Genomic DNA, 26,438 nt, shown 5'->3' with positions numbered 1-26,438 from the left:
CCAAAATGGGGTCACATGTAGGGTATTTATACTGCCCTGGCATTTTAGGGGCCCTAAAGCGTGAGAAGTCTGGAATCAAATGTCTAAAAATGCCCTCCTAAAAGGAATTTGTGCCCCTTTGCGCCCCTAGGCTTCAAAAAAGTGTCACACATCGCCGTACTCAGGAGAAGTTGGGCATTGTGTTTTGGGGGTGTCTTTTTACATATACCCATGCGGCGATACCACATGTGTGACACTTTTTTGCAGCCTAGGTGGGCAAAGTGGCACAAATTCAGAAGAGCACCTTTTAGGATTTCACAGGGCATTTTGTACACATTTTTATTTCAAACTACTTCTTGCGCATTAGGGCCCCTAAAATGCCAGGGCAGTATAACTACCCCACAAGTGTCCACATTTTGGAAAGAAGACACCCCAAGGTATTTTGTGATGGGCATAGTGAGTTCATGGAAGTTTTTATTTTTTGTCACAAGTTAGTGGAATATGAGACTTTGTAAGGGAAAAAAAAATCAGTAACTTGTGACAAAAAATAAAAAGTTCTATGAACTCACTATGCCCATGAGCGAATACCTTAGGGTGTCTACTTTCTGAAATGGGGTCATTTGTGAGGGTTTTCTACTGTCTGGGCATTGTAGAACCTCAGGAAACATGACAGGTGCTCAGAAAGTCAGAGCTGCTTCAAAAAGCGGAAATTCACATTTTTGTACCATAGTTTGTAAAGGCTATAACTTTTACCCAAACCATTTTTTTTTTATTTTTTTTTACCCAAACATTATTATTATTATTATTTTTTTTTTTTTATCAAAGACGTGTACAACAATAAATTTAGATACAAATTTATATAGAAATGTAGTTTTATTTGAAAAATTTTACAACTGAAAGTGAAAAATGTCTTTTTGCAAAAAAAAACTGTAAATTTTGATTAATAACAAAAAAAAGTTAAAACGTCAGCAGCAATGAAATACCACCAAATGAAAGCTCTATTAGTGAGAAGAAAAGGAGGTAAAATTCATTTGCGTGGTAAGTTGTATGACCGAGCAATAAACGGTGAAAGTAGTGTAGTGCAGAATTTTAAAAAGTGGTCTGGTCATTAAGGGGGTTTAAGCTAGGGGAGCTGAGGTGGTTAAAGGGGTGTTCTGCTTCTGGTACACAAAATGTGACTCCATATGACAGTATGTGGCACTAAGTAAAATTTCTCAATATATAGTAATGAACGAGGTTGTTCAAGGTAAAAAATGAATGGCAAAGGAGTGAGACGGCAATAAAATAGTAAAAAAAAAAAAAAAAAAAAGTTCTACTCATCGTTCCGTATCCTCTTCGCTTTAGTGCTGCCCCTTTGAACCTCTTCTGGGGAACATTGGCTCAACTCCTGTTCCAGTGATTGGGAAGTTTGGGAACTGAGCTGCATTGAGCCATTACCCAGGTTGAGGAGCTCTGCTTCTGGCTCCATTCCTGTCTGTACCAGTGGCTGCTGGGATCTATAACCCAGAAAACTCCTCCTATTGATCTATGGAAATGTTAACAATTTTTAGTTTTCCTCTCTTCAGGTATAGTAATATTCTTTTATGTTTCAACAGAAATTACTTGAAAGAACGAGAGCAAGAAGAGAGAATCTTCAGAAGAAAATGGCCGATAGGCCAACAGCTGGTGGACGGTCTGTAGCTGTAACCAAAAGAACAAGAGAGCCCCTTGCAGAGACAAATCGTCAGCCCCCAGCAGTGGCTGAAGAAGGTAAGTGAAGGTGGTCGTGTCCTTGGAAGTGTTAGAGGCAGCTTACAATATAACATACACACGCCAGATCAGAAATGGTTAAAATCCCTGTAGTAATAGTTTAAATGGAGGGGTTGTTATTATACTGCCTTTAACATACTCTGTTCGCACTTATTGCATACATTAAATGTATTCTGAGGGTAAGGGCCATTTCTTTCCCCCATGGATTGAGCTGTGGATTCCCAGCCAAGGAGTTTCATGTAGCCTCATGCCTGTATAGGTCTTTCTCCTTTGCCATGGCACAACTCCCATTATTGAGCTGTTCTGGCCATGTTGGGAATGCCATTAGAGGAATCCAGTTTCCCTGAAAATAAGACTAGTTGACTAGTTTACCTTTAAAGGAAATCTGTCACCACATACTCCTCTGTTCTAATGCACCATTGCTTCGGCAGTCTTCCCTTGCATAGTACAGCCCTGATGCTTGTCAGGGCTGAAATCGTGTGGATTGCGCAGGCCGAGCAAGCATCAGTATCGGCGCTCACAGTCTGCCAAAATGACAACGCATGCACGAGATCACAGAGCCAGGTGAGGTTACTGCCTGGCCCTGTCAAACATAGCCGAGGGAGTGAGGTTGGCCGCGGTCAGGAGCGGAGCTTTTGGTGCAAAGGTATTATGAAAAAAAAAAAGGGGGATTTATCAAGAACAGAGGCACAGATCTGGAAAGGAACAGAAATGTTTTAATCAGGAGACTAACAAATTTTACAGTACACTTGACTTAATATTGAGGTATGAGGTGATAGATTCCCTTAAAGCCCATAATAATTTTATTTAACTTTTATTCCATTTCTTTAATCTAAAAAAATACTCTAAAACAACCTTTTTTTTTTTCTCAGCTAAACCATGCTCTAAGCCATCACCATCAAAGAGACGCTGTTCTGATAATGTTGAAACGCAAAAATCAGAAGTAGAAAATAAAGAGCCCAAAAGCCCAGAAAGAACCAATAATGAGATTCCCTCACACACGCAAGTAAGAACCACATCTCCTCCGAGCTCCACTATTCTCTTGAAAATAGAAGAGCCAAGCTCAATCCCTGAGGACCCGAACAGTGGAGCTTCAGTGAAGTCCCGTATGCAGAGGTTGGCACAACAGAGGCGCTACTGGGAATGTGATGGTAAAGAGCAACTATGAATGAAAAATATCTAAACCCATTGTTCACTTTTGTTTGTTGGAGGTTGATTATACTGCACGTTAGATAGTGATTCTTTTAGGGTCTATTCACACGTCCGTTTTTTCTTTCCTGATCTGTTCAGTTTTTTGCTGAACAGATCTGGACCAGATCTGGACCCATTCATTTTCAATGGGTCCTGAAAAAAAACGGACAGCACAATGTCTGATTTTTTTTTTTTTCAGGACCCATTGAAAATGAATGGGTCCAGATCTGTTCAGCAAAAAACGGAACAGATCAGGAAAGAAAAAACGGACGTGTGAATAGACCCTTAAAGGGGTCCATCAGCAGTTCTGACAATTGCAAACTGCTGACAGCAGTACAAATGTACTTTTTATCATGAGAAGTAGTGTGAATATGAATATGAACCTTTTTATTCTGCTCCTGCAAGAGCACTGAAGGTGGAGCTTTATTGTGTAGCGCTCTCTGCATTGGGCTGCGTCATAGCCCTTCCTCTCTGCTCTCAATGACAGCTGAGGCGCTCAACCAGGAGACCCCATCTGATCTGAGTGACAGCTGTAGTGAAGAGCTGTAAAGCAGCATAAGGGTCCATTCACACATCCGCAATTTCGTTACGCATTTTTCGAAATGGAATTGCGGACCCATTCGTTTCTATGGGGCAGGATGATCCCAGATCCGGAATTGCTGACTCGCATTTCCGGGTCCGCAATTCCGATCCCCCAAAAATAGAACATGTCCTATTCTTGTCCGCAATTGCGGACAAGAATAGGCATTTTCTATTAAGTGCCCTCGATGTGCGTTCCGCAAAATGCGGAACACACATCGCCGATGTCTGTGTTTTTGTGGATCCGCAAAACACACACGGACGTGTGAATGGACCCATATGCCGACAGCACTTCACGGTGCTGTCGAGGCTGATGGTATTCATGCTTATTCTTTTGGCCACCAGATGGCAGGCCAACATAATAAATGAGCAATGACAGTCATAAACTCATTTTAAAGATCTGATTGTATTACATAAAAAATAACAAAAAACGGAATTTATAGGCTCATATGAGATTAAAAATCATAATAAAAAATTTAAACAAAATGTTAAATATATATATATAAAAAAAAAGTTTAAATCGCACCACTTTCCGTGTAATAAAAAAATAAATGCCTAAATAACAATTACATTTAAACATCATGGATATCACTGCAACTGAAAATGCCCGTACTATTAAAATATATTTTAAAAAAATTCTAAGATTTTCTCGCAAAAAATGAGCCTCTGTACAGCTCAGGAGACATAAGTCTAAAAAAGTTATGAGGTGCAGAATATGGTGATTGTAAAAAATAAAAATAAAAATCTTTTTCAATGTTTAAATTTATATTTACACTATTTAGACATACAAATGCATTCACTTCAATGGGTCCACAAATCCGGAGATGCGTAATGGTACAGAAGCACTATTGAGTGCTTCCGTGGGGGTTTGTCCCGTACTTCCGTTCCGCAAGAAGATAGGACATGTTCTATCTTTTTGTGGAACAGCTGGATCGCGGACCCATTAAAGTGAATAGGTCCGTGATCCACTGTGGCTGCCCCACGGACGGTGTTCGTGCATTGTGGGCCGCAGCACGCCCACAGGGTGCACACGTTTCTGTGCAGGAGGCCTTAGGCTTAGAAAACTGTCTACATCTATGCCAGCAAGGGAGCACATTTTCCTGTTTTACCCTTCATCATGTTGAGGCTGGTGTTTGGATAACTGATCGACACTGGGGATTGCTATACGTGTATACTCCCCTGGCTATAACTCCTAGCTCTTGTAAGAGCTGTTCCAGGTTCCTGTGGTGATTACGGTGTCGAGTGGAGTGCTTGGAGTCCTCGGGAAGCACTAGGAGCATCCATCAACGGAGGTACCCAGTTGGGGTGCCAGAAGATCCGTTCCACCCTCCACTACAGTATGGAGCAAGCCTCTGCAGTGATCCTATTCCATATGCGCCATGTACCGGCTGTATTATCAGCCTGCACCCGACTGCACTGACATTTAACCCCTGATCGCGGCACCTGTGAGTGAAGGCCATGGCAACCTGGACATTTCTGAAGCGATCCAGGCCTGCCATTGCATTCTCCATGCCTAGCTATGCATGAGGCATAGCTCAGAATGGAGGGAGTAAAATTCTTTTCACCCATACATCTCCATTAGGATGAATAGGAGAGGGGATCAAAAGATCCCATGTTTGAGGCCCTTATAGGGGCTAATAGTCTGAATCACCCCCTTCCCAATTTTTAAATTATTATAAAAATACATAAACAATAAATAAAATAATAAACCTATTGGGTATCGCCGTGTCCGAAAACGTCTAACCTATTTAACATTTTTAAAACAAAAAACAAACATGGGATTTGCCATTTTAAAAAAAAATAAAAAAAATAATTTTTGTCCCCCTAAAAAATGTACTAATGCTGATTAAAACATCGTATATACTACTTAAATGGTCTGAATAAAAACTACAGTTTGTTACGCAAAAAAACAAGCCCTTACAGAGCTCTGTAGACCAAAATTATGGCTGTCAAAATATAGCGATGCAAAGAAAATGTAGAATTTTTCAAGTAGTAAAAAAAAACTGGTATTGCCGCTGTGATGTCAAAACCTCAAAAACCTTGGTGGAATTCATTATTTTTTATTTTTTTCCCCATGTTATTTCGCCAAAAATATGCCCCCATATAGCTATGTTAACGGAAAAATAAAAAAAGTTATAGCTTTTGGAACATGAGGAAAAAATCAACAATGCAAAAATGAAAATAGGCCCGGTCTTTAAAGGGCATCTGTCCGCATATTTGTATCTATCACACTGGCTGACCTGTTACATGTGCACTTGGCAGCTGAAGGCATCTGTGTTTGTCTCATGTTCATATTTGCCCGCATTGCTGAGAAAAATGTAGTTTTCATATATGCAAATGAGCCTCTAAGAGCAACGGGGGTGTTGCTGTTACACTTAGAGTCTCTGCAGCTGCCACAACTTCTGCACTTTGATAGGGCCAGGGGGTGTAAAAGTGATCACTCCTGCCTGGCCTTGCCAATCAAAGGAAGGGTGCAGCAGTTTTATAGAGAGCAGAGCCCCTAGGTGTAATGGAAACACCCCCGTTGCTCCTAGAGGCTCATTTGCATATATTAAAGCTTAATTTTTGTCTGCAATGAGGGCACATATGAACATGGGACCAACACAGATGCCTTCAGCTGCCACAGATGCAGCAGGGTATAAGTTAAACATATTTTCTTTTGTTGTTTTTATGTTATTTTATAAAAAAAATAACCCTTAAATCACACTGGATAAGACCATTGAACATAGGTGATGGGGACGACTTTTAGCAGCCCCTGTCGTAATGGTCTGTGCAGCTCACAGCATACCCAGGACTCTTTCCTTCAGAAACCGCTGTTGTTTTCTGCGGTGTCTTATACATATGTGGCTGTTGTGAAGCAAGTCTCTGTACTCTGTAGATCAGTTGTAAAGATGCATGTGGGTTGTCCTACAGATAAGTAAATCTGCATGATTATATTTTTGTTTTTTAGATAGTCCTCCAGAATCGCCAGCCTTGAATCCACCAAAAGAAATGATCCCCTCCCCTCCAAAGCCGCAGACTCCTGCTGCCAATCTTGAGACTCCTTCAGGCCGACGAGGTCGTTTTGCAAACCTTGCTGCAACCATTGGTTCTTGGGAAGATGACCTAAGTCATCCTTGTGTTAAACCAAACAATGCACAAGAAAAGCCTGGTACTGCTTGTTTATCAAAAGTGTCCACTGCCAGTTCAGCATCTGCCAGCCTCAATAGTCCCAGTGTGAGGCAGGAAGCCGCTCCGAATGGCTCTGTGAATAAAGTCTCCAGGACATTGGTATGTTGATTGCAGACTAGATTTTCTTACTATTAACTTACTCAGGGTTTTGAAGATATTAAAATTTGATGTATGTCCTTTTTTTTTTTTTTTCCTTTCCTAGTGCTTGTCTAATAATTATTATTATGCTAAATTCATAATACCAAACACTTTATATTTCAATTGTGATATGTCAATTCACTTTTATAATTTTGAATATTTAATGTGCAGGATAATAAACCTGCAGCTGCAAAATTCTCGAGTTCCACTGTTGTTTCCACAACGGCCACAGAAAAATCAAACTTATTGGAGGATAAGCCAGCAAGCATCATTCCTTCCAAGCTGGAAACGAAGGACTTACTCCCGGCTCAGACAGTACAAACATTGTCAACCAAAATATCTACACCACCAAAAACAGAGAGGCCACCCTCAAGGGTATTCTCAAGTCAGCCGGCAGTCCACAAAGAGGAGGCCAGTAGAGCAGCACCCGCACAACCAAAGGATAAGATCACTACACCAGGTAGGTAGCAGTGCAATGGAAGGAATTTACCGTGAGGGGAATGTGTAAATTCAATTTTGCAGAGGTCTGCATTGCCATAAATTTGGGCCAAATGTATCAAATGTCACATGATGTTTCCTAAACTTGGTGCACCTATAAAGTGTTTTATTTTTTTTTTAAATTTTTTTATTCAATTAGATAGCTTGTCCAAGATTTTAATTGGCTAAATAAAAACAGTGCCCTTCTCTGTACTGCTGCTCATGTTCCCCGGGCCGTTACTTGCTTCCAAACTACAGCGGTGATGCGCCAGAATAACAGCATGTGCCCACTGCAGCCAATCAGTGTGCTTAGCGTATACTGACACGTCACTGCTGCAGTTTGTAAACAAGCAATGGCAAGAGGACAGCAGAAAACGGTGCTGGAGAAAGTTGTAAGCATATTTTATTCATTTTAATTTTAGCTTAACCAAGATTAATTGTACCTGACAGCCTCTGCAACCCCTTCACGACTGCCATACCCTGTGCAGCTAGCACGTATGTAAATATCATGGCAGCTCTTTAATCCAAGCGCTGCAAAACGCTTGGTTTAAAGCTTCTGTCCCTGCACTGCTGCTGTCACCGACAGCATACAGTCCAGTAATGCTGGCAAGGAACCAATTAGAGTGGTCCCTGTGTAGACTAACCAGTCGGCGCGCGCCAGTGTTAAAATGCCAGTTTCAGGCTCTGATCTGCACTGCAGCAGCGGCATCCATGGGTTTAATACAGGGAGGGGGCTCCCTCTAACGACCATCGGGCTGCGATGGCAGTGGCCCGATGGTTGCCATGGCAACCGGACGCCTTACAAAGGCGTCCTGTGTTACCATCTACCAGGAAACCTGATAGTACTATACTTTGCAATGTATAATAACAGCCATCTGCTCCACTGGATCTTTAAGATCCAAGTGGGACTTAATTTAAAAAAAGGGTGAAAATAAAAGTAAACATAAATGTAAGGCTACTTTCACACTCGCGTTTTGGGTGGATCCGTCATGAATCAGCAAAAACTGATTAGTTGGAATAATAAAACCGCATGCATCCGTCATGAACTGATCCGTTTGTATTATCTGTAACATAGCCAAGGCAGCGTTTTGGTGTCCGCTTCCAGAGCACAATGGAGACTGATCGGAGGCAAACGGATGGATTCTGAGCGGATCCTTTTCCATTCAGAATGCATTAGGGCAAATGGAAAGCCAAATCGCGAGTGAGAAAGTAGCCTAAATGAAAAATAGAATAAATAGCCTTTTAACATATCCACTCATTTATAATAGAATAAAAAAGGAAAAAAATAAACTACACATATTGGGGTCCACCCCGTCCGATAAACGCCATAAAAAAATAAATATTTAAACAGTCAAAAATTCCATTTTTGTCACCTTGCATATCAAAAATTGCAACACCAAGTGATCAAAAAGGTGTATGTCCCACAAAATGGTACCAATAAAACAGTCACCTCATCCCACAAAACATGAGCCCATACATAAGGAAATTGCCCAAAAAAAAAAATGATAGCTCTTTAAACGTGGAGACTCTAAAATATAACTTTTTTTTCCAAAGGTACTTTATTATGTAAAACTGAAACAGAGAGACATATTTGATATCATTGCGTCCGTAACAACCTGCTCTATAAAAATAGCACATGATCTAACCTGTCAGATAAATCTTGTAAACAAAAAAAAACTGTGCCAAAACAGCCATTTTTTGGTTACTTTGCCTCACAAAAAACGTAATATAGAGCAATTAAAAATCATATGTACCCCAAAATAGTACCAATCAAACTGTCACCTTATCCCCTAGTTTCCTTAATGGGGTCACTTTTTGGGAGTTCCTACTGTAAGGGTGCATCGGGGGGCTTCAAATGGGACATGGCATCCAAAGTCCAGTCCAGCAAAATCTGACTTCCAAAAACCATACTGCCATCCCTTTTCTTCTGTGCCCTGCTGTGTGCTCTTACATCAGTTTATGACCACATGTGGGGTGTTTCTGTAAACCGCAGAATCAGGGTAATAAATATGGAGTTTTGTTTGGCTGTTAACCCTTGAAATGTTATGGGGAGAAAAAAAATTGATTAAAATGATAAATATGGCAAAAAAGTTAAATTTTATAATGTCAAAGAACTTTCCAACATGCCCAAAAATTTTTTAATTTGTCCCGCGTTAATCAGATTCTGTTCACTACAGTTTACCACCTGTAAATTGCCATAGTGGCAATATAATCCTCTACTCTCCACATCATATACAGCTATGCAGTCTTAAGTAACCAGCTTTTACAACTTTGCACTACAGGAGGGCCCGGAATTAAATCCTTCCTAGAGCGCTTTGGTGAGAAGTGTCAAGAACGTAGTCCTGCACCTACAAATTTTGCCACCAAGTCTGCTGTGTTGACTCCAAATACAAAGAGCATCCAAGAAAGACTGCTGAAGCAAACTGATGTCTCCAGTACTGCCAGCTTAGCACAGCAGCAGAAACAGGTGTTTATCATGTGCAACAGTTTTTGTTGTCACAGAAGCATTTATATTTTATACACTAACCTTACATTTTATTAAACAGGAACGTGAGAAAGAACTTGCAGCTCTTCGTAGCAGGTTTGATAAAGGCAGAGTGTGGAATGCAGACAAGGAAGATACGACTAAAACGAAACCGCAGGCGACACAACGGGTAATCCCCATGTCCTAATATACTGTACATCCATACACTCAGCCTGGAGATTTACCGTATTTTTCGGACTATAAAGAGCATACCCAGTTAAGGCTATTTTCACACTTGCGGCAGTGTGATCTGGCGGGCAGTTCTGTCGTCTGAACTGCCTGCTGGATCTGCCGATCTGGATGTGACTGAAAGCATTTGTGAGACGCATCCGGATGCGGATCCGTCTCACAAATGCATTGCAAGAACGGATCCATCTCTCCACTTGTCATGCGGACAGTCGGATCCGTCTTATATCTTTTTTTTCTTTCTAATTTTTATCGGTTTGCGCATGCGCAGACCGGAAGGACGGATCCGGCATTCAAGCAAGTCTTCAGTTTTTTTTCGCCGGTGATAAAACCGTAGCATGCTACGGTTTTCTCTTTTGCCTGATCAGTCAAAATGACTGAACTGAAGACATCCTGATGCATCCTGAACAGATTGCTCTCCATTCTGAATGCATGGGGATATGCCTGATCAGTTGTTTTCCAGTATAGAGCCCCTGTGACGGAACTCTATGCCGGAAAAGCAAAACGCTAGTGTGAAAGTACCCTTAGACAACTGAAAATTAGCAAAAAAAAATTTCTTCTTATTCAACCTTCCCTGGTGGTTTAATGAAGTGGAGGGTCCCTTCATCAGGCATTATGCAACAGCTATAAAAACATGCACAGATATATTACACACCATGGAGACACCCTGTTCACCCTCGGTCACAGGTCAGAAATATGAGCTCCTTCAAGAAGGCGCAATGTAATAAAACTTTTTAAAGGTGGATATTATAATTGATATAAATGCCATAAAATGTGAACCATGCTTGTAAAAAAGAGAGGAAAGACTCTGGACAGGATTGCATAAACCTCTTTCTAGCTGGCTTAGGTCACAAACACCTGCAGGGGAGGGCTCCCTTAAAGGGGTTATCCAACCCCTATAATGACTCGTCGCAACTTTTTTTTTCCAAAGCCCCTCGTATACAATATACTTATATATTGTGTCGGGGAGCAGGTAAGTATAATGTATATGAGGGGCCCATGCATTGGGGGGGGGGGGGGGGGGGGGACACTCATTGTAGAGGTTGGATAACCCCTCCAACCACTCATCTCCGGATTGGGAGCATCAATTTACATGGTTCTAGTCTTGTTTGAAAGCTGAGATCAGATCCAATACATGGGGAGATATAGCTGTTAGAAATTGAGCCTGGAATAAAGGCAGGGAAAACCTGCTTTCACCTGACCTGATTTCTAACAGCAATATCTCCTGATAGAGATCAAGCTTTAAGGGTCTATTCACACGTCCGTATTTCTGGCTCCGCATCCGTTTCGCAATTTTATGGAACGGGTACGGACCCATTCATTTTGATGGGGCTACAAAAGATGCGGACAGCACACAGTGTGCTGTTCGCATCCGTAGTTCCATTCCGCGGCTCTGCAAAAAAGATATAGCTTGTCCACAGTCGTTGACAAGAATAGTCATTTACATAATATGGCCGGCTATGCCGTCCACAAAATGGCTTGTATTCATGTTTTTCGGACCACAAAACCTTTACAGACGTCTGAATGGACCCTAATTCTTTGATCTTTTAAAGCTTAGCCTGTGGACTTTCAAATAAGACCAGAGCCATGTCTATAGCTGCTCCCAGTTTGGAGATATGACTGATTAAAGCAGCCCTGCCGTCTGAGATCTGCAGACAGTAAGCACTCTGGTGCACTTTGGCCCCAGTAAGCTCTCAAGCGCTGAAATGGTGCTATGGCACCCTGCTGATGAATGAAATATCAGGCCAGTACATAAATACAGTGACTGCAGACTTTAACATGCAGGCAATTTTTAGCAAGATTTTTTTTTTGTTTGCTAAAAAGTGTGTCTTATGCACGCAGCAAACAGCAGGTCTGAATTATACAGGCACGGGCCATTTGTGCACCACATCACGGATGTGGACCCATTGGATCCACAATCTGGAAGGTCCGGTGCAGAACCCCACGAAAGCACTACGGAGTGTTTCTATGGATTTTGCATGCACTCCTTTTTTTACGGTGTGCACTGTCAGATGTGGATCGCAGACGACGGCCCCACAGTCGGCGCAGCTCGGGCAAGGCTGGCACACAGTCGTGTACAGTACTGTAAATTTAATGAGACAAAGCTATATTACCAGGTGCAGCAGCTTGTATGGACAAGCTGATCCGTCTGTGTGAACAGTGAGGAAGCTGTGGCGCTCCAGTGATTTTTCTGAACGCACGGGTCAGATCGATCATATGCTGATGCCCTATCCTAACAATAGGACATCAAATTTAAAATCCCAGAAAAACAGGTTAACTGTTGTTTTATACCCTATATTGTCATCTAGTGGAAATTCTGTAGGCATATCTGATATGTACATTGTAGTTGTTAATCAAGACTATTATTGTTCTTTTGTCCTAAACAAGGGACTTCTAATCCTTGTGTATTATCATTTCATATACATTTTGGAGTTTTGTTACTAACTGTAAATATTTACCATTTATTAAATATTACATTTAAAAGGGTTTTCTGGGATTTTAATATTGATGACCTATACTCCAGTGTATGACATTTCGTTCAAGTGTATAAGAAGGAGACGTTCCATAGAAGTAAAAGGGACGGCTTCTTGTAATTACACTGTTCACAACTGTGCTGTCGACGGCCAACAGGTAAACAATGAAGGCAAGGCTGCGCCTTCTCTTAAAACAGCTGATCGGTGGGGGTGTCTGACCCCTGCCCATCCGATATGACTTATCCTGAGGTTAGGTCAATATTAAAATCCCTTTTGAAGCTCCATGATATTTAAAATATAATATATGAAAATACTAATGTTTACTGTGTGTGTTTCCTGGTCTCTCTTGTACAGGAAACTCGGGTTCATCCTGCAACATCTAGCAAACCACCCAAGCCAGATGTAATTTCCCATCCCTCAGTTGGGAGACTCCCAGGTAACAATACATAATCTGATGGTTGAGATGGAGAAGTCAGACTTTTGTCTTGTGGGTGGAACTTGTGTAGCTCCTCAAATGCTGTATTTATAATATAAAACATCTGTCATCCAGGATGAATTTCAAAGTGACTTGTTTCGAAAGTGTTGTGTGAAAAAAATGAGCTAAAATGTGGAATTTTTAATTCAAAAGTTCTTCTTCTGTTTAGGCACAGTACAACCTAAAATGGCTGAACGTCTTCACAGTCCTAGCAAAACTCTACAGCCATCTCCTGCATCCACCAAGAAAGCGGAACATGTAGAAGGGCAAGTTAATGGAAAAACATGTATGTTCATTTCAGAGTTAATGCTTTGTAATCTGTGTATTGAAAACATAGCCTTTTATATGGTATTATATTGTCAGTTCCTCAAATATTTAACAGTGAACAATTCTCACAATCCCAGGATATGGAGGCACCTGCAAGTGCTGCTCCTCTCTGTGCGGAGCGTACATCGAGTTTGTTTCAGTGGCTAGATAGGCTGCCATGAGATGATTGAAGGGGTTTCTGAGATTTTTTGTATATTTGGCATAGAGCAGGGGACTGTATCAAATACAATACTCGCCTGCTTCCAGCCATGACAATTGAAGTAGTTTCCTGGTTGGACACTACAGTTGGCACTCAAAAGAAGAGGGGGCTGTGGAGCATAGAAGTTCATATTCACAATACTTAACCTATTGCCTCTGTGTGTTAGTTCTTACAGATTTTGATAGGCAAAAGCAAATTGAACACGTGAAATGCGTGCACAGCAATTAGTGTAATAACGTGAAATAGAGCCGTTTTCAGTATGGTAAATGATGATGCTGTAGTCAGTTTAAACCACAGAAAGTCAGTGAATTAACTACCAAATCTGGCCAGTGTCTAATTTTGGCTGCAGGATCCTCATTGCGCTTTTACGATGAACTAAAAGTTAGTGTGACTGTCATATTTTATTTTTATTTGCTAGTTTATTAGAGCTAGGAATTTATACCTGAGTTAGTCTGTCAATGATTGTCAAAAGATCTGTAATTACCTTAAGATAACAGCTTTCATTAATGTCCCCTTTCCACTGGCCCCTTAACCCTTTCTACCCCGGGCCAGTTTTCACCTTCCTGCCCAGACCATTTTTTGCAAATCTGACGTATCACTTTAAAACTCTTACTTATCCAGGCGATTCTGAGATTTTTTCGTCACATATTGTACTTCATGACAGTGGTAAAATTGAGTAAAAAAAAATAATTCATTTTTATTTATAAAATACAAAATTTACCCAAAATTTTGAATAACTTGCAAATTTTAATTTCTCAACTTTTATAATAAATAGCAATACCTCCAAAAATAGTTATTACTTTACATTTACCACGTGTCTGCTTCATGTTTGGATCATTTTGTGAATGCCATTTTATGTTTTGGGGACGTTGGAAGGTTTAGAAGCAAATCTTGAAAAAAAAAAATCTGAAAATTTCTAAAACCCACTTATTCGTGACCAGTTCAGCTCTGAAGTCACTTTGTGAGGCTTACATCATATAAACCACCCAAAAATGAGCCCATTTTAAAAACTACACCCCTCACGGTATTCAAAACTGATTTTTACAAACTTTGTTAAACTTTTGGGTGTTCCACAAGAATTAATGGGAAATGGAGATTACATTTTAGAATTTCAAGTTTTTGGCAGATTTTCCATTTTAATCCATTTTTTTTCTCCGCTAACAAAGCAAGGGTTGAAAGCCAAACAAAACTCAATATGTAGTGCCCTAATTCTGTAGTTTACAGAAACACCCCATATGTGGTCGTAAACTGCTGTATGGGTACACGGCAGGGCGGAGAAGGAAAGGAATGGCATATGGTTTTTGGAAGGCAGATTTCACTGGGATAATTTTAAGCTGCCATGTCACATTTGACCCCCTTATGCACCCCTAGAGTAGAAACTCCAAAAAAAGACCCCATTTTGGAAACTACGGGATAAGGCGGCAGTTTTGTTGGTACTATTTTAGGGTACATATGATTTTGGTTGCCCTATATTACACTTTTCTCGCCCATTTTCCTTGGGGGACAGACCTTGGGTATAGCTCAGCTCCCTAGGAGGCGTGACACTAAGTAAAACTGTTAAGCCCCTCCTCCATCAGCTATACCCTCAGCCTGGAGATAGAGGCTACCAGTTTTAGCTTAGTGTCCAAGGAGGCAAGACACTCCCTGCTACTGCAGTGCTGTTTTCTCCTTGTTTTTTTTTTACTTTTCCTTCTAATTTTGTTATTTTATTTTTTCCTAGGGATACCAGAGACGCATTAGACCTCTCTGCTCTCCCGGGGTTGAGCTGCGCCAGTGCCAACTTATCTGCACTGCTGCCTCCCCCACAGAAGCAATAGGAGGATCTGGGCAGCAATGGCTCCCCTACATCCCGCCAGCTAGGGGGTCGCCCGCACGCCAAGCCCCTCTTCCAGCTTCCTGCCACTGCGGTGCCAGTGGCTGAAGGGGCGACCCTGCTGGAAAGGACTGAGGGTGAAGACGTCGGACGGTGAGATGGCTATTCCAGCCCATACCCCGTCCCTATCTGCAGCATCTACCCCTCTGGGTAAGGGGGGCACCCGTGGTCGCTCATTCTGAGCGCTCATCTGCAGGACAATGCAGCACAGCAGCATCCTCAGCACCCCCACGCCGTTCCCCCCCACGCTGCTATCTTTCTCCCCCCCCCTCCCCCTCATTCGGGGCTGACTCCATTTTTCTCTTCTCTCTCTCCCCCTTCCCGCCGAGAACGGGGGGCGGGGCTTAGCGGTCCCGGCAGGGGGCGGGGCTTACGCGCGCGTCATTTTGGGGGCGGAGCTACGTTCTCCTTCACAGGAGACATTTCAAGCGCTGGAGGGGGCGGAGCTTGTTCCCCGTGCTTTCTGCTGAGGTTTCCCGCGCTTCCTCACTCCTGACAGGAAGCTGGGACACGGTGGGGGACTCTAACCTCCTGTGTACATCGCTCGGCTTCTGTGGGCGCTCTCTGCTGCTCACTGCTGTTCACTGCTTCTCTGCTGCTGCTGATCTGGGCCATCTCCTGACGTTCTTCTGAGGCACTGGTAGGACAGTTAACCCTCTCCTAACCCTCCTGGTCATAGCTGCTATAACCCTTTGTGGTCTCTATATTAGAGTACAACCACACTTCAGCATGTCAGATCCCACAGGTGCCCCCAAACCCTGGTACCATGCCTGTACCGCCTGTAAGGAACTTTTTCCGCGGGGGCAATCTGAGCCGCATTGCCTTGCATGTCAGGCCCCGGTGCAGGGCCCGCTTCCCGCTGCGCCCCCCGGTGCCTCTGAACCCCCTGACTGGGCTAGGTCTCTGTCTCAGGCGGTGGAAAGCCTTACACACGTAGTGGGCCGTCTCGTGGATAGACCGCCTCTCCCGCAGGCTGCCACAATCCCTGTCGCACCCGCTGGGACTACCGTTTCTGCCGCCCCCACTGGTTCCCTGCCTCCCAGCGAATCTTCCAGGGCCCGGCATACTCAGAAACGTTCAAGGGTTGAGCGCACATCTTCTCCAGATGCTTCGCTCTCTCCGCCATGCGTGCGAGCTCAGTCAAGTCTATCCTCTCAAAGGGATACGCTTTCTGAGGGAGAACTGGCGGATTCGGAGGTGGACATGGACTCAGAGCTTCCGTCCAAATTGGCGTCCGCGGTGGGGCATCTTGTCACTAGCATCCGTGATACCTTTCAGCTACACAATGACCCCCCCAGCTCTGAACAGGCCGGCGTGTCCTTTCTCCGCCCCAAACAGGCCTCCAAGGTTTTTCCCATACACGCTGATTTTTCTTCTGTGGTATCCAAGGCTTGGACTCGGCCTAACGTCCGCTTTATTACACCCAAAAAGCTGGACATTTGTTATCCCTTTCCAGCGGATTCTGTGACCACGTGGACATCCCCGCCTAAGGTTGATCCTCCCGTGGCTCGCCTGTCCAAAAGCACTACTATTCCTGTACAGGACGGATCTTCCCTCCAGTCTGTTGAGGACCGTCGTACGGAATCCCTCTCCAAGGCCATATTTACTGCCTCTGGTTCGGCCCTTAGACTGGTCTTTGCCTCCGCCTGGGTTGGCAAAGCGGTCTCTGAATGGGGTTTGCAACTGGAACGGGAGTTAGGGTCGGACGTCCCTGTTCAGGACCTCCGTTCCTTAGCCCAACTAATTGTTCAGGCCGGAAAATTCGTCTGTGAGGCCTCCCTTGATGCGGGTGCCCTCATTGCCCGTTCCTCTGCCCTGGCAGTTTCTGTCAGGAGGGAACTCTGGCTGAAGGTTTGGGCGGCGGACGCCGCTTCCAAACGCTCTTTGAATGGCCTACCATTCACGGGTTCCCGCCTGTTCGGAACCCGTCTGGACGAACTTATATCAGAGGCCACGGGTGGGAAGAGTACTCACCTCCCCCAGTCCAGGCCAATGGGCGCCCCCCGTGGTCGCGCTGGTTCGTCCCATTTTCGGTCCTTTCGCAAGCCCACCGGGTCTAGACCCGCGGCCAGTTCTTCTTCCTCTGGCCCAGCCCAGGATAGACGCAAGAAGCCGTTTTTTCGGACGCAACCTACCTGGCGCAAGTCCCAGCCTGCACGGGCTCCCACAGGCCAGCAGCCCTCTGCCTGAAGGTGCGGGCCCACCCTATTCAGGAACGTATGGCGGGCCCACATCTCAGACGCATGGGCGCTCGAGATTGTATCTTGCGGATACAAAATCGAATTTGCGTCCATTCCGCCAGACCGTTTCTTCCGATCCCGTCCTCCGCGAGATCCCGTACGAGTGGCCGCCTTCTTCGCGGCCATTCACTCTCTAATGGACAAGGGTGTCGTCGCCCCCGTGCCTCCGACGGAAAGGTTCAGGGGGTTCTACTCGAACCTCTTTGTGGTTCCCAAGAAGGAAGGCTCAGTGCGTCCGATCTTGGACCTAAAACGCCTGAACCGTTTTCTCCGACTGCAGAGATTCCGGATGGAGTCTCTCAGGTCCGCAGTGGCCTCCCTGGAAAGAGGGGATTTCATGGCCTCAATCGACATTCAGGATGCATACCTCCACGTTCCGGTTGCTCCATGTCATCACCGCTTCCTGCGCTTCGCGGTGGGGGACGATCACTTCCAATTCGTCGCCCTTCCCTTTGGTCTGGCGACGGCTCCTCGAGTGTTCACCAAGGTCCTGGCCCCTGTCTTGGCCCTTCTACGTTCAAGAAGTGTTTTTCTTCTCCCATACTTGGACGACATCCTGGTCAAGGCACCCTCCTTCTCTCAGACATCCCGCAGTGTGGAACTCACTCTGGAGACCCTGACGCGGTTCGGTTGGATTATCAACCACCCCAAATCTTCCCTTACCCCCTCCAGACGGCTGATCTTCCTGGGGATGCTCCTGGATACAGAGTTGGCGGAGGTCCGCCTTCCGTCGGACAAGCGTCTGGCCCTTCGCGGGTCGGTTCGCAGTCTCCTCCGTCATCACCGCCCTTCCCTCAGATCCAGCATGCGGTTGTTGGGAAAGATGGTTGCCTGTTTCGAAGCGGTGCCGTTCGCACAATTCCGATCCCGCACCTTTCAGAGGGCAATTCTGTCGCCCTGGGACAAATCACCGAGGAGTCTGGACAGGACCTTTCTTCTGCCTCCCCTGGCTCGGGCTTCCCTCGGCTGGTGGTTGCATATCCCTCTAAGGGGGAAGTCCTTCCGTCCACTGAACTGGCTGGTGATTACCACAGATGCCAGCTTACGGGGGTGGGGGGGGGGGTTTTCCCTCCCCGGTCCGTCCAGGGCGTTTGGTCTCTATCGGAGTCCAGACTTCCAATCAATATTCTGGAACTGAGGGCGATTCTTCTGTCCCTCAGACACTGGACCCATCTGCTGAGGGGCCACCCTGTTCGGATCCAATCGGACAATGCCACGGCTGTGGCATACATAAACCATCAGGGAGGCACTCGCAGCGATGCAAGAGGTGACCCTCATTCTCCTCTGGGCGGAGACGCACGTGCCGGCCTTATCTGCGATTTACATCCCGGGGGTGGACAACTGGGCGGTGGATTTCCTCAGCCGGTCCACCATCGACCCGGGAGAATGGTCCCTGCACCCAGAGGTGTTCGAAGCCCTTTGTCTTCGCTGGGGTCGCCCCGACGTGGACCTCATGGCCTCCAAATTCAACCACAAGGTCCCCCTATACCTGGCCAGGGCACGGGACCCGAAGGCATACGGCGCCGACGCGCTCGTCCTTCCGTGGCGCGAATTCTCCCTTCTGTACGTCTTTCCTCCTTTTCCCCTCCTGCCACGGGTTCTTCGGAGGATCGCGGCAGAGGGCGTCCCCGCGATTCTAATCGCCCCGGATTGGCCCCGCCGGTCTTGGTACGCCGACCTAATGTTGCTGTTGGCAGACGCACCGTGGCCACTGCCCTCCAGGGAAGACCTTCTCTCTCAGGGACCGATCTTCCACGAGCATTTAGGCTCGCTACGTTTGACGGCGTGGCTATTGAGACCGCCGTCTTAACGCGACAGGGTTTCTCCGCGGACGTAGTCCGCACCATGATCCGGGCTCGTAAGCCCGTATCCTCTAGGATCTACTATCGGGTTTGGAGGTCCTATCTGGGGTTCTGTGAGTCCCGGAGCATCCCACCTCTCCGGTTTTCTCTTCCCACAATCCTGTCCTTCCTCCAGTCGGGTCTGGACCTGGGGCTGTGCCTCAGTTCTCTGAAGGGTCAGATTTCGGCGCTGTCTATTCTTCTCCAGCGTCCCCTGGCCCCTCTAGGGCCAATTAAGACCTTTTTACAAGGGGTGGCTCACTCTGTTCCGCCGTACCGCCCTCCAGTTCCTTCCTGGGACCTGAATGTGGTGCTCTCGGCGCTCCAATCAGCCCCCTTCGAGCCTTTACGGGAGGTCTCCCTTCGCCTTCTGTCCTGCAAGGTCATCTTTCTTGTGGCCGTCACGTCTCTCCGACGGGTGTCGGAGTTAGCGGCTCTTTCTTGCTCCGAACCTTTCCTGATCTTCCACCAGGATAAGGTTGTGCTTCGGCCTGTCCCGACTTTCCTGCCAAAGGTGGTCTCCGCCTTTCACATCAATGAGGACATCGTCCTTCCGTCGCTCTGTCCCTCTCCTTCCCACCCCAGAGAACGGGAACTGCACCGTCTGGATGTGGTCAGGGCGTTGAGGATTTACTTGGAGGTCACCGGGTCCTTTCGGCGCACGGACTCCCTGTTTGTGGTTCCGGAGGGTTCGCGCAAAGGGTTGGCGGTCTCCAAGGTGGCTATTGCCCGTTTCATTAAACTGGCGGTGTCTGAGGCTTATCGAGCCAAGGGCAGACCTCCGCCTTTCGGCGTCACTGCTCATTCCACCAGAGCAGTCGGAGCTTCCTGGGCGCAGAGGCATCGGGCCTCGGCTGAACAGTTGTGCAAAGCAGCCACTTGGTCCTCTCTGCACACTTTCACAAAGTTCTATAGGGTGCATACGCATGCATCAGCGGATGCTGCTTTGGGCCGCCTGGTTTTGCAGGCAGCGGTTTCCTGATGCTCTGGTGGTGGTCCGCCTTGGGTTTGTGGTCCCTCCCTTCTTGGTCTGCTCTTGAACGTCCCAAGGTCTGTGTCCCCCAAGGAAAATGGGCGAGAAAAGGAGATTTTTGTATAACTTACCAGTTAAATCTCTTTCTCGCTCTTCCTTGGGGGACACAGCACCCACCCTTCTGTGTTTGGTTACAGGGTTATGGTCTGGCGCCCCGTTGGGTTGCTGGCTGGTTGTTTCCGTTATTGGTTGTTATCCTTTCACTACTTGGACACGCAACTGGTAGCCTCTATCTCCAGGCTGAGGGTATAGCTGATGGAGGAGGGGCTTAACAGTTTTACTTAGTGTCACGCCTCCTAGGGAGCTGAGCTATACCCAAGGTCTGTGTCCCCCAAGGAAGAGCGAGAAAGAGATTTAACTGGTAAGTTATACAAAATCTCCTTTTTGTGAGGCAAGGTAACATAAATAGCTGTTTTGGCACCGTTTAAAGTTTTTGTTATTTACAGTGTTCATTTGACAGGTTAGATCATGTGCTATTTTTATAGAGCAGGTTGTTACGGACGTGACACTACCAAATATATATTTTTTTTTTGTTTCAGTTTTGCATAATAAATCATTTTTGAAAAAAAATGATTTTTTTTTTGGGGGGGGGGGGGGGGGTCTCCATATTCTGAAAGCCATAGTTTTTTATTTTTCTATTTTTTTATTTTTATTTTGGGCGGCTGTCTAATGTAGGGGCTCATTTTATTATTTATTTGTATGAGATGACTGCTTGATTGGTTTTATTTTAGGGTGCATATGACTTTTTATCGCTTGGCATTATACGTAAGGCGACAAAAAAAAGCCTTTTTTTTTTTTTTTTTTTGTTAAACTGTGTTCACCGAGGGGTTATGTCATGTGATATTTTTATAGAGCAGGTCATTACGGACGTGGCAATACCTAATATGTTTATTTTTTATTTAAGTTTTACACAATAAAAGCATTTTTGAAACAAAAAAAAAATCATGTTTTAGTGTCTCCATAGTCTGAGCGCCATAGTTTTTTTTTTTTGTTTTTTTTTTGGGCGATTGTCTTAGGATCTCATTTTTTTGATTGGTACCATTTTGGGGGGCAATATGCCTTTCTGATCGCTTGGTGTTGCACTTTTAGTGATTGTAAGGTGACAAAAAAGTAGTAAACTTTAAATTTTTTGTAAAGCTGTTTTTTTTTTTTTTTTTTTAGCTTTTTTTTCTACTTTATTTTTTGTCCCACTCTGGGACTTCAACTTTTGGGGTTCTGATGCCCTTTACAATGCATCACATTACTTCTGTATTATGATGCATTAGCTGTAAGTGTATTGCACACTGTAGTACACTTACAGACTGCTTCCTGTGAGATCCGGGGGCTAGATCTCACAGGCTGTCACGGAAGGCAGCCATTATGCCTAAGTAAGGCATCGGGCTGCCATCAGGTCCCCATCATAGCAGGGCGTGGATCCGATGGAAGCTCTCTCCACACATCGCACGTGCCGCGGTCAGCGCTGACCGTGGCACATCAAGGGTTAAGGCGATGGCATCTGTGCTTTCCCAGATGCCAGCGCATACAGCAGGGGTCCGGCTATCAGTGACTGCCGGACCCCACCGATGATCGGGCGGGCACAGCTCTTGCACCCGCCTGATCAGCATTCTGTAATAGTACTGCGCTGGGTGGCAAGTCACATCCCGCTGCACCATACTATTACAGCGCTTGGCGAGAAGGGGTTAAAAGACCGTTGCTATGGCTCATCTGTCTCCGGCTAGGAAGACAGAGGGGCGGTCCTTCACAGTGCATGCCTGCATTAGGCTTCAGAGTGAGGAGGCGTGTCTCTCAGTAATCCAATCTGATTGGCTGGCAGGAAGCTGCTGGCTACAGCAAGTTTGTATGTGACCTGAGGGAATGGCCTCAGAGAACTGGCAGAGGAACTATCTTGATGAGATCCTCATGTTGTAGGGGTTAAAACAGCCGTAACTTAGGGAAAAACTCAAGGAAAATAATGGTATGTGAAAAAACTAAAGGACGCTTTACTCATAATGCTGTAGCAGCAGTTACATATGCTAAATAGATTATTATTTTTTTTTTTTTTATGAAAACATGAGTTACACTTTTAAAGGGGTATGTAAAGTTATCCCCTGTTCACAGGATATTAGATCACTGTGGGTCCTACCGCTGGAATTCTCACCAATCAGAGAATGAAGCCCCATATCCTGTGGAGCCCCCAAAAATGAGCAAAGTGACTGGTCGGGAGTGCATGCAGCCACATCATTCATTTTTATGGAAGTTCTGGAGATAGCTGAGTATGGCGTTTAAAGTACAGCATAGAAATGAAAGGAGAGGCTGCACGCTTGCCCTTTTAAAATCTAGAATCTTTTGATATAGGTATTTTAATGATTTTGCCTCTCTTCCTAACAGCTGAAGAGGTGGATGAGGTTGAAATGAGTGTTGATAATATTGATGAGATGAACAGTTCGGAAGTGATCACTAACATATTTAGTGATGCCCTTGATGATGAGGATGATGAAAATGTTGAAGAAAGTTCATCAAAGCAAGTGGAAAAAGTCTGTGATGATAAGGAAAGTGATGAAGAAAGAGATGACGACTACTATGAAGATGGAGAAGGTGCTCTCAACATTTCCTCAATGTCTTTGCTCGCTCCTTTAGCAGAGACTGTTGGCGTTGGAAGTCCAGAAGTATGTTTATAAGTAGTAGATATCTTCACCCGGATGATTTGCACATTGCCTATTTTCATTTCACTTCATTTATTAAACAGGCCCTGCTCTCAAAATCCAGCATAACAGCAGATAGCAATGTGTGTGACAGCCCAAAATCTGTAACGTTTCAACATGCAGAATCCCAGGAGAACGTTCTGTCTGAAGAGGAAAATCGAAATCTTCTTTATAGGTAGGACTTTAAAAGAAATTTGTTACATCTGACAATTATCGTTTATGTTCTGTAAAAACCTGTAACCTCTATCTAATATTTCCATTCAGCATTGACGCGTACAGGTCACAAAGATTCAAGGAGTCGGATCGTCCAGTGGTTCAAAAGATTGTCCGTAAAGAAGATGTTTCTTCTCGAACTGAGGACAAAAGATATGCATCTCCACGAGCATTTAACATCAAGCAAAAAATGAAGGTATTGTTCTTTTGTCCGTATATAGAAAAAGTAAAAAATTTCTATTGCTACAGGTAGCTTGCACCCTTCGCTGGAGGGCCGCAGCTTGAGCATGCCTGTTTTTTGCCTCCATCTAGAGGCACTAGATGGAGTTTAGTGTATTTGCAAAAAACAGGCATGCTCAAGCTGCGGCCCTCCAGCTGTTGTAAAACTCCAACTCCCACAATGCCCTGCTGTAGGCTGTTTGGGCATGCTGGGAGTTGTAGTTTTGCAACAGCTGGAGGGCAGCAGGTTGAGCATGCCTGGCATAGAAAGACTGAGTTATTCATCTAGTCTTCCACTGTCAAAAGGCTGAATAAGTCCTCTGACACAAGCAATGCAGACTGTCAGGATCTGTTGAGGGAAAAACTGATGTGTTTGCATGCAAGTTCAATCAGTTTTTGTCTTGATCGATTGCGGTCCGTGTATGCGTTTTTTCTTTCTGCATTGTATTCGGATTAGATGCCTTTTTCTAACGCTGGAAAAAAAAAAAGAGAATAACAATCTACATCTCCTAGCGACCACCAGTGGAAAAACACATTACACCTAGATGCCTTCCATTTTTCACGTGAGCCCCATTCAGTTCTATGGAACCAGAGCTGCATGAAAAATGCACAAAATAGAACATTATGTGCTTTTATTTTTTCTTTCCTGAATGCAGAAATGATGCATGAAAAAAATGCATGTACACAGACCCTATGAAATAAATGCATCAGGAATCAATCCGGATGCTATGCGTTTGCTTCACGCATCGCACCCTGATGGCAAACTCGCTTGTGTGAAAGAGGCCTAAACCCAGGCATTTTTCTTCATGCGAGCAGATGTGTATCTATCTACTGTTTTTTTGGACTATAAGATGCAAGAAAACAAAATCTTAGTAAAAGGTGCCTGCGTCTTATAGTCTGCAGTCAGAGTGGTCCAGTAGTGCCACACCTCCCTGACTGCTTCCTTAAAGGGGTTGTCCGCTTTTTTTATATATTGATGACCTCTCCTCAGGATAGGTTACACATCGGCTGGGTGCCTGTATAATTTGTTTGTGTGTATGTGTGACGTGTGTGCTGCAAAGCTTTGTGTGTCTAATGTGTGTACTGCAGAACTGTGTGTGTGTTTGTATAATGTCATGATGATGGAGAGCAAAAAAAGAAAACCTAAAAAATAAGTAATCTAGCAAAACAAGCATGGCGAGACACTACAGAGCAATGACCAGAGACACATTTACATGGATCGGTACATTTAATGAGGTGACCACTTGCGCCATTGCTGTTTGTTACATTGGTGAGCAGACACTAAGGGTAACAAAGGCTGACCAAAACTTATTAACCCCTTCTTTTCTACACTCCATAGTTAGTGACCTTAATCCCTCCACTTTCTTAAACCACTAGGGAAGCGGAAAATATAAACCCGTATTAATATATAAAACATAGTCCGCACAATATATATAATCTGCTACATGCTGCACTCCTGTATTGTGTTGCATGTTTTTGGTTGAGACTTTAATTTCTTGTTTAATTTGATGTAGATGCTGAATAATGAGATCAGCCTGCAACAAACCGTGATTCATCAAGCCAGCCAGGCCCTGAATTGCTGCGTAGATGAAGAGCATGGTAAAGGATCCCAAACAGAAGCAGAGGCTGAGCGTTTGCTGCTGGTAGCTAGTAAGTGTCCCTTATTGCGAGCCCAAATTTTGCTGTATTATGTTTTACAGTTTTCAAAATGTCAAAAATTATCATTACCGTGTGTTTTTTTTTTTTTTTTTTTTTACAAAATTACTGTAGGTACTACAAAACTGTAGGTGTGGGTTGTTCAAGATTTAAATTACTAATGTTGTTGTCCCAACTGTGTAATTTGTTATATGCCCTTGTTTGTATGTTGAAGTGGACATAATGTTTGCTTTTTTCCATCCATTTATCCAGAATTATAGTTCTAACAAAGATCTAAATTATGTTTTACATTATCCACACTTGAAGCTGGCTGAAAGGCTATTGACTGCTCTGAATGTGTCGTTTTATTGTTTTCATTATTACTATTACACTCCCGGAGCTCGTAAACTGAGCTGAGTACTTACCAAATTGCAACATCCAGCATCCTCACTGCCTCACTCTCTGGATATTTCTAGCAGCCCCCCTACACGCACGCCCACAGCTGGGGTTCAGGGTACCAAACATGCCCACAGCAAGCTCATCCTCCCCAGCAAAGAATAGTAAATGATAATTTAAAGGGGTATTTCAGTTATAACAACGATAGGGGATTGGTGGGCGTCCTACCGCTGGGACCCCCACCAATCACGAGAACATGGGCCCCATAGAAATGAAGGGTGCGGCTTCCATTTCAGGGGGGCTCCATGGGGGTATGGGGTCTTAGCAGTATGACCCCCAACTGACCGGAAAGTTATCACCTATCCTATGGATAGAGGATAACATGTTATAACCAGAATGCCCCTTAAACTTACTGTGTGAAGAGTCCGGGACTCTTCTGCAGTGGCATCAGTCACATGCGCAATGAAGTGAGCTGTACTGGCCTCAACATCAGCGCATAAACCCAATCCAGCTAGAGAGGAGTTATGTACTTTTCTCCCAGTAAGTTTGATTTTCAGTTACTATTTCTCGCCCAGTTTCCTTGGGGGACACAGAAGACCTTGGGTATAGCTCATCTCCCTAGGAGGCGTGACACTAAGTAAGAACTGTTAGCCCCTCCTCCACAGCTATACCCTCAGCCTGGAGAGAGAGACTGTCAGTTTTTAGCTTAGTGTCCAAGGAGGCAAGACACTCCCTGCTCTGCAGGGCTGTTTTCTCCTTGTTTTAATTTTAGATTTTTACTTTTTTCTTTTCTTTTTGTTCCAGAACATCAGGGACAACAGAGACGCACTAGACCTCT

General features: G+C 44.7%; 1 protein-coding gene across 1 annotated transcript in view; it reads left to right on the top strand.

The window, feature by feature from the left end:
• ANLN (anillin actin binding protein) overlaps positions 1-26,438 on the top strand; it is a 72,557-nt gene that overhangs the window by 14,803 nt on the left and 31,316 nt on the right. The window contains exons 2-13 of the mRNA XM_044293890.1: positions 1,575-1,728; positions 2,601-2,879; positions 6,449-6,768; positions 6,979-7,267; positions 9,567-9,751; positions 9,831-9,938; positions 12,823-12,904; positions 13,113-13,229; positions 22,824-23,101; positions 23,182-23,312; positions 23,402-23,546; positions 25,084-25,219. Coding sequence (XP_044149825.1) covers positions 1,575-1,728; positions 2,601-2,879; positions 6,449-6,768; positions 6,979-7,267; positions 9,567-9,751; positions 9,831-9,938; positions 12,823-12,904; positions 13,113-13,229; positions 22,824-23,101; positions 23,182-23,312; positions 23,402-23,546; positions 25,084-25,219 — 2,224 coding nt within the window. The remainder of the gene's footprint in view (positions 1-1,574; positions 1,729-2,600; positions 2,880-6,448; positions 6,769-6,978; positions 7,268-9,566; positions 9,752-9,830; positions 9,939-12,822; positions 12,905-13,112; positions 13,230-22,823; positions 23,102-23,181; positions 23,313-23,401; positions 23,547-25,083; positions 25,220-26,438) is intronic.

This window comes from Bufo gargarizans, chromosome 5, assembly GCF_014858855.1.
Source record: "Bufo gargarizans isolate SCDJY-AF-19 chromosome 5, ASM1485885v1, whole genome shotgun sequence".
Lineage (NCBI taxonomy): Eukaryota > Metazoa > Chordata > Amphibia > Anura > Bufonidae > Bufo > Bufo gargarizans.
This window is presented reverse-complemented; position numbering and strand designations above follow the sequence as displayed.